This window comes from Drosophila eugracilis, unplaced genomic scaffold (genome assembly GCF_018153835.1).
Source record: "Drosophila eugracilis isolate 14026-0451.02 unplaced genomic scaffold, ASM1815383v1 contig_2167, whole genome shotgun sequence".
NCBI classification, from domain to species: Eukaryota; Metazoa; Arthropoda; class Insecta; order Diptera; family Drosophilidae; genus Drosophila; species Drosophila eugracilis.
Window position 1 is genome coordinate 937700 of NW_024573052.1, and position 12657 is coordinate 950356.

The 12657-nt window shown below is 45.9% G+C and overlaps 2 protein-coding genes across 2 annotated transcripts in view; one reads left to right on the top strand and one right to left on the bottom strand.

Annotated features, from left to right (window-relative positions):
• The window catches only part of LOC108103692, a 56108-nt gene extending 45408 nt beyond the window's left edge, over positions 1–10700 (top strand). The window contains exons 3-4 of the mRNA XM_017209286.2: positions 5944–8011; positions 8507–10700. Of these exons, the coding sequence (XP_017064775.1) occupies positions 5944–8011; positions 8507–9555 (3117 nt within the window). The 3' untranslated portion in view covers positions 9556–10700. The remainder of the gene's footprint in view (positions 1–5943; positions 8012–8506) is intronic.
• Positions 1668–12362, bottom strand: LOC108103693 (actin-histidine N-methyltransferase). The gene is made up of 3 exons (XM_017209287.2): positions 11385–12362; positions 2616–2873; positions 1668–2549 (listed from the first exon to the last, which is right to left on the bottom strand). The coding sequence occupies exons 1-3, from the start codon at positions 12203–12205 to the stop codon at positions 2042–2044; spliced, it is 1587 nt and encodes a 528-aa protein (XP_017064776.1). The 5' UTR covers positions 12206–12362; the 3' UTR covers positions 1668–2041.
• Between the last annotated feature and the right edge of the window lie 295 nt (positions 12363–12657).

The following is a 12657-nucleotide window of genomic DNA, read 5'->3' on the forward strand; positions in this document are numbered from 1 at the left end:
GAAAGCTCCTTTATAAGGACAAGAGATACCCCTTAAGCACAGCACCCTGTATTCTATGTGTTGGCACACGCAACGTAAACAATTCGGTTCGCTTTTTGTCCGACAGGGGGACGGGACGGTCATCATTTTTATGACCCATGTTGCATACATTTTAAGCAGCTTAAGTTTGCACTGCGGTCGGCCTCCATAAAAGGAGGATTGTTTTTACCGGGCGGGAGAGGGGTTTACCGGGGGGGGGCGGTTCTTTTCGAGGCTGGGGCATTTGTCATTTGCTAATTGCTTGGCCGGCAAAACAAAATTGTTGCAAAGCAATTAGGAAAAGCTCTGGACGGAAATAGAGAGAGGAAAATGGCTCAGAAAGGCGGCGCGAATCGATAACGATAAATGGTATCGATGCGACCCAGTTTCCGGTGTCGTCTCATTCGAATATTTCAAATATTTCAATCAACTGGCCAAACATCGTTTTCTCTACCCAGCCTCCCCCCTTCCCACCCATCGCTCTTTTCCAATCACTTTTCCAACGAGCGTGAAAATTGAGTGCCAACTCGGTGGGAAAAGTTGGGTGGGTGAAAAAGGGCGAGAGGCAAACGGCCAGGAGGGGAGGAGGCGTGGCGCGAAATGTGAATACGGAAAATAGCTATTCGAGTGTCAAATCAAATGTCAATGGTGGGAGTGGATGGCTGGGATGGGGGGGCGTTGGAGGCTTTTGTGGGTAGTCGAGCCATTTTAATGACATCTTCCAAAGTGTTTGCCAGTGCAATTTGGCGACATGCCTCTCTCCCACCGTCGAATCCATAGTTCCACCCCCCCCTTACCAATTTCCATTCCGAGTATATGCTGTTCGGCACAACAACAACAACAAAAACAACAAACAACAGCATAGTGCCCCGTAATCATCGCCATTGGCAGTCGAATTGGGGGTTCCCAATCGTCATTGGGTCCATAATTAACACCACTAGGAGCTGCAATTTGGAGTGCATTGTTGTCGTTCCCGATGTTTCGATGTTTCAGTGAGGGCGTCATTCCCCAATCTCCAATCTCCATTCCCCACTCTCCACTTCCCACTCCCATAATACGGCTCAATCTGAATGCTGGGATGGCTGCGTGATCTGCTGGAAATCTGTTTGGATTTTCCACTTAACTATAACTAATCATAATGTTTATATAGTAATCGAAGAATGTTACCAATTAAGATGGGTTAACTATCTAAATATTCCTTTTTTTAGTGAAAGTTAATCCCTATCAAGAGATCCGCTTTTACATGTTAAATTGATTTATTTTTTGTTGAATTGAATTTAAATGTAGAATTTCATTTCCGTTTCCGCTCGTGAGTCTCCGCCCTCACGCTCCGCCCACTAAAGTTGAACTCTGACCTCCACACTGGCTGCAATCAAATACTTTACATCTGCAGACAACGCCAGAAGGCATCCGCCAGCACATATACATATATATATATATATATATCAGAGTGTGCGTGTGCGTGATTGTTTGGTGGTGGTGTGCGGGAGGGATTGGTTTTGCAAATTGATTGGTTTTTGAGGCTGTCACAGCTGGACGTCTGGCAAGTCAATTAGTTATTGGCAATTAAATGAATCCAAGTGGAGATTTCCTTTCCCAGATCATAACTTGAAAAGATAAAGTCCAGAAGGAGGTTCGAGAGATAGACCTTAGTTTGACTTCATTCTTTAATTCCAAAATACTAAAACTGTTATTATTAAATTAATAAAAAAATAAACAAACATAAAACAATTAAACGCTATAAACTAGATTGGGCAGACAACACTAGACGAACACGAGCGTAAATTCGAGCAGAGTATTCCGTAGCTCGATATCTACAACAATCGATCCTTGTAGAATTATCCTTTGATTTGGTATCCAACTTCTAAAACACTCGACTAAAACTTTCGGTTAAAATAAGTTAAGTAAAGGTAGAAAAAAAAAAAATGGTAGCTAATTGCTAATGCTGAGTTATTGATGTCGCTTTCGATGGCCACTCGAATTGTGTGGGTGATGTGCTTCAGGGTAGGGCTTCACTTTATCCCTAGACCTTGCGATGCTCCTGGGCGTATTGCAGGGCTCCGGCGAGGATGCTTCTCTCCAGGCGGCGGTACAGCAGCAGCATGATCTCGATCTCTTGGTCGGCTTTGCCCTCCTTCTTGAGCTCCAGCTCAGACAGCTCCTTTATTTCGTCTGCCTCTCTCATTTCCTTATCGAAGACTGCCAGAAGCAGCTTCAATCTGTCCTCCAAGAACTGCCAGGTTCTTGTTTCGTGGTCCGTTTCTAGGGCGCAATCGATGTGCAGCAGGTCACCCGCTCGTTCCAAGTCGCTGCACCAATGGTCCAGCTGTTCAGCGCTCATCTTGAACACCCGAACGAAGGCCAGCAGCTCCTTAGAGATGAAATCTGGCGCTGGGAGAACGCGCAGCTCTGCAGTATGCCGGATGTTGAGCTTTTCCAGAATGCTTGCCCTCTTCGCGGCCAGTGGGTCCGTGGGACTCAGGCCTACGCGAATATTAACATAATCCTTGAGGTTGTTCACGTCCACAAAGCTGTCAAAGAAATTAGAAATTAGATTTTAATTTGTATTGATTTTAGTCTCGAGGCAAAGCCCTTACCCGTTATGGACTAGAAGATCGGTATTCGACCGATCGCCGTAGTAGATGAAAAACTGCTCGCCGGCGGCACAGTCTTCCTGGGCAGTACACTCCAGTTGCTTGGAAACGGCGGCATAGAAGGAGGTGATCTTGCCCGGTCTGTGGTTCGCCATGTCCCAATAGGGTATCAAGGCCGAGATGAACTTGGGACTGCTATCCGGTTCCTGTTTTTCACTGGGCACCAGATTCTGCCGGGTCATCACGGTGGATACGGCCCATCTGCAAGACAGAGAGTTAGAAAGAGTTACGAGGCAGGCTAGGATAGTTATATTAACTATAATTTATAATTATCTTAAAATACGAAACGACTTTAGAGAGCAAGGGTACCTCTTAGTCGACTCTTGACCGATCCCTTCATCTCCCCCCAGTTTTGGGTTATTTTTGGCTTCTTCGCTTTGCTGCGGTTGCTGGTGGTTCGGCCACAAAGAAAAGTTTTTCATTTAATTGTGCATAAATTTTTCAATTTAATTATGAAAAGCAGCAACTTGTTTGAAGTGGTTAGGGGGCGGGAGTCGCCTCGCCACTCACTTTGTTAGAAATCACCATGGACAAGAGCAAGAACAGCCATTGCAGTAAGTTTTCCACCTTTCTTTTTCTTTTTTTTTTTTTCCTCTGCTCTGCTCTGCTCTTGGCCGTATTTATTTTTGGCCAGCAGTGAAAAGGAGCAGAGAAGTTCTCAACTTTTTCCCGAAGGCTTTGTATTGGCTGTTATGTCTTTCCTGCCTTCCCTGCTTTTTCCATAGCACAGCAGTACGGGTTATTTTTATTAAAAGTAATAAGTTATCAGGTGGCATTGCCAGTGTTGGAAAGTCTCCAGCCAGGACTATGCGGCCCTTTTGCGTCGACTGTACCTACGAAAAAGTTAATCAGCATTCAAGAGTCGGGCACTTTCCTTACTTTCTTCACTTTCCCCTATTGCAGTTAATCGGATAACTGAACTTCAATGCGCCGTTAAGTTTTTAAGTATGACGAACTTTTCCTTTGCTGACTTATATATTTTTTCAGCCTTACGGCTGCATCGGAGGCAGCTGTACTTTTTTGGGGACTGCAGTTTCTTTATTTTTTTTATCGATAACTGGGAAGGAAAATTAGTTGGAAGTTGCTAGGAGACCATAATTTACATTGTTAGACTTTTTTGAGTGACTTATTGTCCTCGAAGACAACTGTACTTTTTGCTAACGCAGCCTGACATTTATCGATGTGAAATCGTCTGGCTTTATGGTCACACAAAAACAGCAACGTTTTCCCTTCCCCCCTCCCACCATTTGACAGAGTCATCTGCCATTGGCAAGCATGGATGAAGGATGCCAGGTGCGCGTCTCACCTGTCATTTGCAAGGGGGAAGTGAGTCAGCCAGCCAGTCAGGCAGCCATCTGGATTTAATAAACTCCCCAAACTGACATTTTCAAGTGACTCGAATTGCCGACATCTTTTGTGGCTTTCTGCAGCTCTTTTGCCCTTCGAACTATGCCCTGTCATTACGTCTCAAAAATAATATGTCTCGAAAACATGCCTTTGACTACTGGACTGCTGAATGCTGTAGTGAAGTGTTTCCTAGCAGACAGAAAGAGGAAAATACTTTTCTTGTAATTGGGGTTTTGGGTGAAACTCATCTTTTAATTCTTTCGATTCCTCAATTTCTAATTTCGTGTATAATCCACCATATGTATCCTACACACCTATGTATCTGAAGGATAAAAACAAGAAAGAAAAAACAATACCATTGCCTGATGTCCTGGCAAACAGTTTTGCCTGGCTTTGCCGTATTTGTTCGCCGGACAAGTTGAGACTCTTACGATACAATCCGATTGCCGACGTGAGGTCTCTTTATTTCCCAGCCTTCGTCTGTCTTCATTATGCATGCATACTTCTGCAGTCCTTGTTCTCCTTGTTCTATTTGTGGCCCTCATTCCGCACTTCCGCACCCTCTTTCACGGGGCAATGCCAGAAACTTAGACCAAATTGAAAATGGAGCAGATGGAACAAAAAGAAACAAAAAGAACAAGGCAGAGAAAGCTGACTGGAAAGAGATGTCACGGCAAATGACGTGAGAGAAATGCGTGTAATAGTCGGAGGCTGCATTCTCGATTCCATTTTTCCAAACGACTCAATTCGATTTTCCGGGGCTTATGCAACGATTGCCCATTCTTGCTTGCATTCTCCATTATTTTCGCATTGTTTGTGGGCCTGTTTTTGTGTCAGCAGGATTCCTTGTACTCGTCTTTTCCTTGGCATCATAATGAGTTCTCAATTCGTGCACAAGTTTTCCATCAAAATAGTTAGCCGCCCATCTGTCTAAGCGATCGATGAGTTTGAGTCAAAAGGTTGAAACCACAACTGGGATGTCATAATGCATTAGTCTGATTAGATGACGGAGATGTCTACCGACTGTTCCAGCAGTTAATCAAAGGCAAACATCCTATGCACACAAATTTCTATGTATTATTCATGGCCTACACACATACACATACACATACATATATGTGCATTCCGGCTGTTCATAATCAATCCTGTCTTCAGACCAGCTTCCTTCCGGTTCTGTTTTTAGTCGAAAATTGATTGAAAATTAATTACATAAGCACTAAAGTACCTGTGGAGGAGGCTATCAGGAGGATACCAAACCATAAAGCTTATGGTATCTGGAGGCGATTTTATAATTACGGACTCGGTTATTTGGATTATTCAATTGGCGACAACCAACTTAACTATTTAATTGAGAAATATAGATTTTTCTAATCAAAATTGTCAAGTATACGACCTGTTGACGAGATGGATCCTTATGAGCTTGCCATTAAATATTTGCAATGTCGGAAAGTATTAAAAGCCATCCAGACTTCGATATCAATAACATAAAAAGGTAGTTTATGAAGGACATTTTCTTTGCCGTTTTTCTTGGGAAATGGCGGTGGAGTGCACCAGATGGCTTTTCCCTCAATAAACAACAGACATTTGATTAGATGTCAATAGCCCAAAATGAACGTTGGTTTTACCCAGCGTTTTAGGGGCAGCTGATTATGCGGGAAAGTCAATAAAGAGCGGGCCAAATATTTATATATTCCATCAATCACATGGCTTCAGCTCATCCATCCATCACACCAACTCCTCCATGTAAACATGGGAATGTATTTCATGGACTGCGGGAAAGTCTTTTGGATTTAATGAGAGATTACAAATTGAGGAAGGAATGTCACTCACACACACACAAAGACACACACACCTTACACGATTTCATCTTTAATCATGGAAAATATTTCTAAATAAACAACTCCTTATGTCTTTTGGCTTGCAGCTCCTGCAAACGGGCGTTTCCCTCATTGTGGAGGATAACAAGGGCTCTGGCGATGGCAATGGAATCGGAAATGGTGGATCAACCAATCGCCGTCGAACCACTCAGTTGGCAACTCGCAAGCGAAAGCGACGCCCCCAACTGCCGCTGGCCACAATGGGCGCCACGGAAGAGGAGTCTGGGCCAGAACCAACCGCAGCCTATTGGCGCGGTCATGTGGAGGATGATGCAGAAGCACTGCGAAGAAGGAATCAACCTTTGGTTAGGGAACCCATGGCAGCTCTGGAAAGGGACCGCGAACGGGAGAAACAGCGCCAGCGAGTGGACCCAACGGATGCCAGTCCTCAAAGCAGTAATCCCAGCAAGGCCTATCGCCGTCCATATGGGCAGGCCAAAAAGGAACCTTTGGCCGATGCAGGCGTGGCAAGTCCAACCAAAACCTCTGTGGATCTAAAGAACATCCTGAAGAATTCCGGAGGCCTGAGTCTCAGTGAAATCCTGCAGCAAAAGAATCTTTCATTGGATGATCTTCTCAAGGGTAAACAAAATGCCCTTTTGGCTCTGCAGACCACAGCTGTTGCCCCACCGGCATCCACCTATCCCTCCTCTGCCGCGAACCGAGGAGGAGGAGATACCCAGAAGAAGTCACCCAGCCAAGCAAATAAACAGGGCGTAAGGAGATTACCTGCTGCGTACACCACCAGTAGCACCTCTGGCAACGATGAGGATGAGAGTTTGATCAACAAAAACAAGGCCAAGTTCCCCACCGCCCTGCAGCGCTTGAAGCTCTTTGGCAGCTCTTCGCGGGAGAGCAGCACCACAAGACGCATTCTGGGCGGAATCAATGGCCACAGTAGCACCACTATGGCCACTAGCAGCACAACAAGTAGTAGCACCACCACCCGCGTGCCAGTCTACAAGAAGCGACAACATTTGCGGTCCACCCTAAAGCCACCGGGACTCTTTAAGCAGATAACTAGCACCACCACGGCAGCGGCAGTGACCACCACTCAAGAAGTGGAGACCAGCACGGCTTACTCAACTACCACGGTGGCTAGTATCTTGGAGGAAAGCCAAGAGGAGGAGAGAGAAAACTCGGAGGAAAGGGATAGAGAAGACGAGCAGGCTGAGGAGAGGCTCAAGAATGACGAGCAGGATCAAGATCAGAGTCATGAGAATCAGGGGCCTGAAGAACACGAAGAACAGCCCGATTCCAGTGAAGCCGAGTCGGGGGAAAGCAATTCCCACACCGAGGCACCAGAACCACCACCTGCTTCTTCATCCTTGCCACCGGGTAATCCCCGCTATCGTTTGAGAAACGCCAGTATCAAGGAGGTTCAGAAGCGGCTGAAGGATAACTTTATAGGAGGAAACATCGGTGACAGTGCCGAAGACCTGAATCTGGTTGGCAGTGGGCCAAGCTCTACTACATCAGCACCGCCTTCGACTAAAAGCAGCAGCAGCGATGAGCTCAGTTACGGAGATGACGAGCTGGAGAACTTCTTTGACGAAGTGGAGAGTCATACGCACCAAACTCGAGTGCCAGCACCACCTGCCCTTGCACCACCAGCTAGATCACCAACTCCAGCAGCACCAGCACCCTCGCCCTCCTTCGAGCCACCATCTTCCTATGCACCACCACCACCACCCTCGTTATCGGCGGGAAAGCCATCCCAGTTAAACATTATAGACGATGTGGACGATCGCACCGATCTGCTGGAACTTATAGAAGATCGGCGATCGGGTAACCGACTGTTCAAAGTCCTGGAACAACGAAACATGACCCTTGAGGAGTTGATAGAGCATCGAAAACGCGGCTCCAGCCAACTACACCTCTCCACTATCGTGAGCGGCGGTGATGAGCACTCCCGCTTGTATCCCGGCCAGAAAGTTCTGCTCCAGGACAACATGGACATCGTGACGGCCTTCGAGAACTTTCCGCACTTCAATCTAATGGATCTGAAGAGCGTGAAACCAGATGAGATTAAGACGGATTCGCAGGGCTCCAGCTACTTCACCTCCATTATCGATATCGAGCCGAATGACGAGGTCAAACCGATGGGAAGTCGAGGTATTACGGCTTTGAGGTTGCGCAAACAGCGCCAGCGATGGGCCGAGGGGAGGGGCGGAAATGGGATAAGGAGCGGGGGCAGTGGCAGGAGGGGTCTCGAAAGGTCAGGATGAAGTCGATCGATGTCTTTTGCTCCTTCGCGGGCTACTACATATAGGAACACCAGTCGATAAGATCTACAAACACTTCTTTATCCAAACAAAAGTAGTTTTCAAACGAGCAACTAATATAAAGTTAATCGAATAGTTTCCTTAAGTTCAAACATTAATATTAAATACAATTAAAGTATTGGTAAAATGGATTTAAGTAGCCTTTAAGACCCCTGCCTGCCAGCTGCCCAGAAATGCTTTCCTTGCGTGATCCTTTTTACAAATTCGGAAAATGATACAAAATTCAAAATTAACCCAAATGGATGACATTCCGCTTCCCGCTTCTCGTCCATATCTCTGCATCTATCTCGCTCAGCTTCCTGTCGTTCAAATGCTTTCCTTTCAGGTCCCGCCTACGCACAGACATCATCGGCGACCATTGGAGCGGGCACGGGAACGATATCCATCAATTCGCGAGGTGAGAAGTCGCTGGGATTCTTCCCATCGTGGAAGACTTTAGCGCTAGCCTCCTTGGCCACGGCCACGGAAGAAAGGAATCCCTATTTTCTCCCACCGCCACGACTGCTGCTCGAAGGCAGTTCCCAGGAGGTGGACCCGAATCCTGATTCAGAGCCCACGAGCATCGACATCGATTTGAGCGTAAGTCCCTATGGCGGCAGCAACTCCTCGATAATGGACAACAGCCGACTGCCACCGAACAATGATATCATCGATGAGATCGAGAATGAGGTGGCGCGAGCCCACGATCTTATGGATCTGGAGCTTTCCGGTCCGGGATTCCATCGCAGTCCAGCGGCAGCGGCGGCTACATCGGCCGTATCGCAACAGCACCTGAGCAGCTTGTATGCCAGCATGCCATCCGGGATTAAGTCAGCAATTGTGGCTAGCACAGCGATTGTGGTCACGGCTTTGGCCACTTTTCTGGTCATCTTCGTCGTCTGTCGATGGAAACAGCAGCGCAGAAGGAAGAGCAGCTACCTGCGAACCTACAATGCGATGAAGAGCAAGCTGCCACAGATGGTGCAGCCATCGCGTCGTCCCTCGATACGCCAGCATATGGAGGAGCTGGTCATTGGATCCGGTTCGGGATCAGGATCGGGATCGAAAACGGGATCGAAAGCGGGAATTGCCAGCATTTCCACTTCGGTGGCCTGTTGTACGCCCGTCCATCAACTGCAGCGGCAGAGTTCTCTGCTCTTTGCCCGCGATGGCTCGGCAACTTTGAGCACCGCCACCTCACTGACCACCAATAGCACCACGAATACCAGCATTGCAACGGGGGCGCCACCACCTGCCCCGCCAGAGGCTTTGAGTGGGCGTGGCCTGGCCATTTCACTGAGAAGTGCTCACCAGAAACTGAACACCATGGATCCCAATTCGCCGGAGGTGCAGGAATATCTCTTTGACACGCTGCGCAAATCCTTCGACAATTAGGCATTAGGCAATAGGCTCCTCTAGTAACAATAGACCGTTGTTTAGGCCAAGTTTTATATAAATGTACACACACACACACACACCATCACATTCCCCAACAAACACACACAAACATACACACTGAACGCGAAGGAGCAAAAGTTAGTCGATTAATTAGTTTAAGCAGGTAGAGGAGGTGGAATTTTTTTGAGCTCGATTAGAGGAACATTCTGTGAGAGAAAGTAAAACTAACAAAACAAAAAAATAAACCTAGAAAACACATTTAGACAGTGCGTGGCATGGCCATAAGGTGGTTTGGATTGATTGGCTGAAACAAATTCAGATTTTTGAAGGATCTTTGACAGAAGGAGGAGTTAACCCCATGATTGATTTAAAAACAAACGCCCTATGTTTATGCCGCGCACTGTTGCTAGTCTCTAAGCTCGTCAAACTATCGTTTCCAACTATCTAGATCTAATGTACGGATAAACCATCAACTAAAGCGACTCTTTCAACTAAATCATAGGACACGGCATTCAAATGGGTTTCTTAAGCACGAGATAAAAACGAAAAATGAAAAACTAACTTAAACAATGAGAACGAGAACAGAATCTTAGCCAAAAAGTACAGTTGTGTTCAGGCACTCCCCCCACGGAAAAGCCCAAGTCGAGGATAGAAGATGAAAACCATTTATGAGGACAATAAATATTAATGAGAGAAAAACGACAACAAAAAATAAGACGAGGAAAACTGAGTTCGATACGATTTAACCAAGGCGAAAATTTCTTTCTGGCACTGACTAAAATACCAAAAATTCTATTCAAATTAGATCAAGGCGAAGCATAGATGGGCGCTAGATGGGCGTGGTCATTAGCACAACAGCAATACCAATACCAAGAACAACAACAACAACTACAACTACAACAACAACAAACAAAAGCAAACGACAACACTAATAGTTTAAAATGTTCAAATGCACTGCAAAAAGCAACAAGGAAAAAATAGAAGAAAAACTTGTGTTTGTCTCGTAGAGCAGGCACTATATTTTTGATTTGATTTGATTTCGTTACCACCCCCGCCCCCTCTCACTAGGCAGTAGAACATCTGGCGACAGAATATATATATATATATATATATACATAATATATATTTAAGCACGCTCAAATATGTATGTAAATAAGTTTCAATTTGATTTTTTTGAGAAATAAAATGTAGAACAAATTGTGGCAAAGATTTCAAACATTTCGAAGCACTCGTATGACTCACTCGATGGCTTTTTGGACTGCCCCCGAAGTTTGGTTTCGAAACCGCGGCACTATAAATACAGATCCCGAAGTTTGCCCAGTGCACCATGACCCGTACAAAGTGGAAGCGGATCCGTAAATAGATCTTCGGCAAAACAATGCGATCACAATGCCAGACGGGAAGGTCAACAATGGTCGGGCCATCTGTACTTTCGCTTAACAACAAACAGCACCAGCTGTAAAAGTACATATAATTTATGGGCAATGCACGGCAACTGACAGATTCAAAGGATTCCCTGCTAATAGGGTCAATCTAAAACAAAAATATACACTCAAATAAGAATAACACTGCAGCTTGGTTTGCAGTTGAGAGTTCCGAAAAGAAACATAACTGAAGAGAACTTTAAATAGTTCATGTAAGGAAACTAATCTAATGTCTTAAAACATGGCCAAGAAACCTATTTCCTGGTTTGGTTATCTAATAAAGGAATTCCATATTTCAAAGTTTCAGATCTCAAGGTATAAGGATGATCTTTTTCCAGAACTACATTGCCTCCTAGGATAGATAAAGGAATTACAGATAGTAGCCTTCACTTAGAAACTTACCTGTAGAGCTTGTAGCAGAGTCCGCGCTGCGTAAAGAAGAGGCCTTTTTCCCCAGGCTGGTTGGTTTTTCCTTTGCTCGCATCGGTCAGGATGTGGGCATACCTGTAGAGGAAGGCGAACTGCTTGGCAATCACACGACACTGACGCAAAGCCAGCGAACAGGCGGCGGTTCCCCGGAGCCGCTCCATCTGCTTCGTGGTGAAGTACAGAACGGTGTTGTATTTGGCGGGAAGGACATCAATGTACGGTTGCCACTCGCTATGCTCGCCGCGAATCTTCTCGATGAGCAGATCGTAGGCGAGATTCAAGTGGGTGGCCTGAGCCATGAATATGAGTTTCCGAGGCACACTGAGCACCAGTTCCTCCTTGGTCAGTTGCCGGGTGGCCCTTAGACCCAGCTGGTAACCGGGAAAGATGGCTATCTCGAGTCCTTCGCTATGGACACCTCCCTCTTTGGCCCACGCACTGAAGGCTTCGACTTTGGCCAAACGGGAGTGCTCATCGGTAGAGTCGCTGATCTGTGGACAGACTGCCTGGCTAATTGGCTCCTCCAGGATCATGATTTGTTTCAGAAGCTGCTGCATCTGCTCGTACTGCTTCCATTCCTCGTTGGGATTCGCCGGTTGCGTTTTCACAAGATCATTAAGTTCCTCCACTAGTTTGTTCACCTGGTTCCTCTTTTTTGAGTTTAAACTGGGCAATGACCTTGCCGCCTGTTGGTCCTCCACATCCTCGCCGGAAGTAGATGAAGGTGCAGTGGCTCCGTTTTGTTGTGGCTGTTGCTGTTTGGCCTTCTTGTTGCGCTTGTTGTTCTTGCCCATAGCGGTGCCGTTGGTGGGATAGAGACAGAGAGGGAGATAGTGCGAGAGAGACGGAGTGCTAAGCGGTACCGGCGGCCCAAAACAACAAAAGCCAAATAAGGAAAATCGCCAAAAGAAAAACCGCACGCGGCGATCAGCTGGTCGCAATGTGACCGTGAACGGGCCACAACAAAAATACCCAGTCAGCTTGGTCACATAATCAGAGGATATTTATGCCGCAAATGAAGTTAATGAATTTAATTTAATAAACCATTAAATAACTTAAAAGGAAAAGCAAAAGCTATATCAATTTCAAACGCGCGCCCATACATTTTAGTAGGAATATGCGTAATATACCAAATATACTAAAGGGAAATTCTGTTGATGGTCACCTTAAACTGCTACTGCTAATGTTAATCTACGCTTTTAACGTTTAAATTTTTTAACGAATTGTTTCGTTTTTCTACTTTTCT

Coding starts and splice junctions, on each gene's coding strand:
- LOC108103693 (XM_017209287.2), bottom strand. CDS start 12,205: ATGGGCAAGAACAACAAGCGCAACAAGAAGGCCAAACAGCAACAGCCA. Junction 2,874..11,384: donor CTCTGCTACAAGCTCTACAG/GTAAGTTTCTAA, acceptor TCTGTCTTGCAG/ATGGGCCGTATCCACCGTGA. Junction 2,550..2,615: donor GATCTTCTAGTCCATAACGG/GTAAGGGCTTTG, acceptor TTTCTTTGACAG/CTTTGTGGACGTGAACAACC.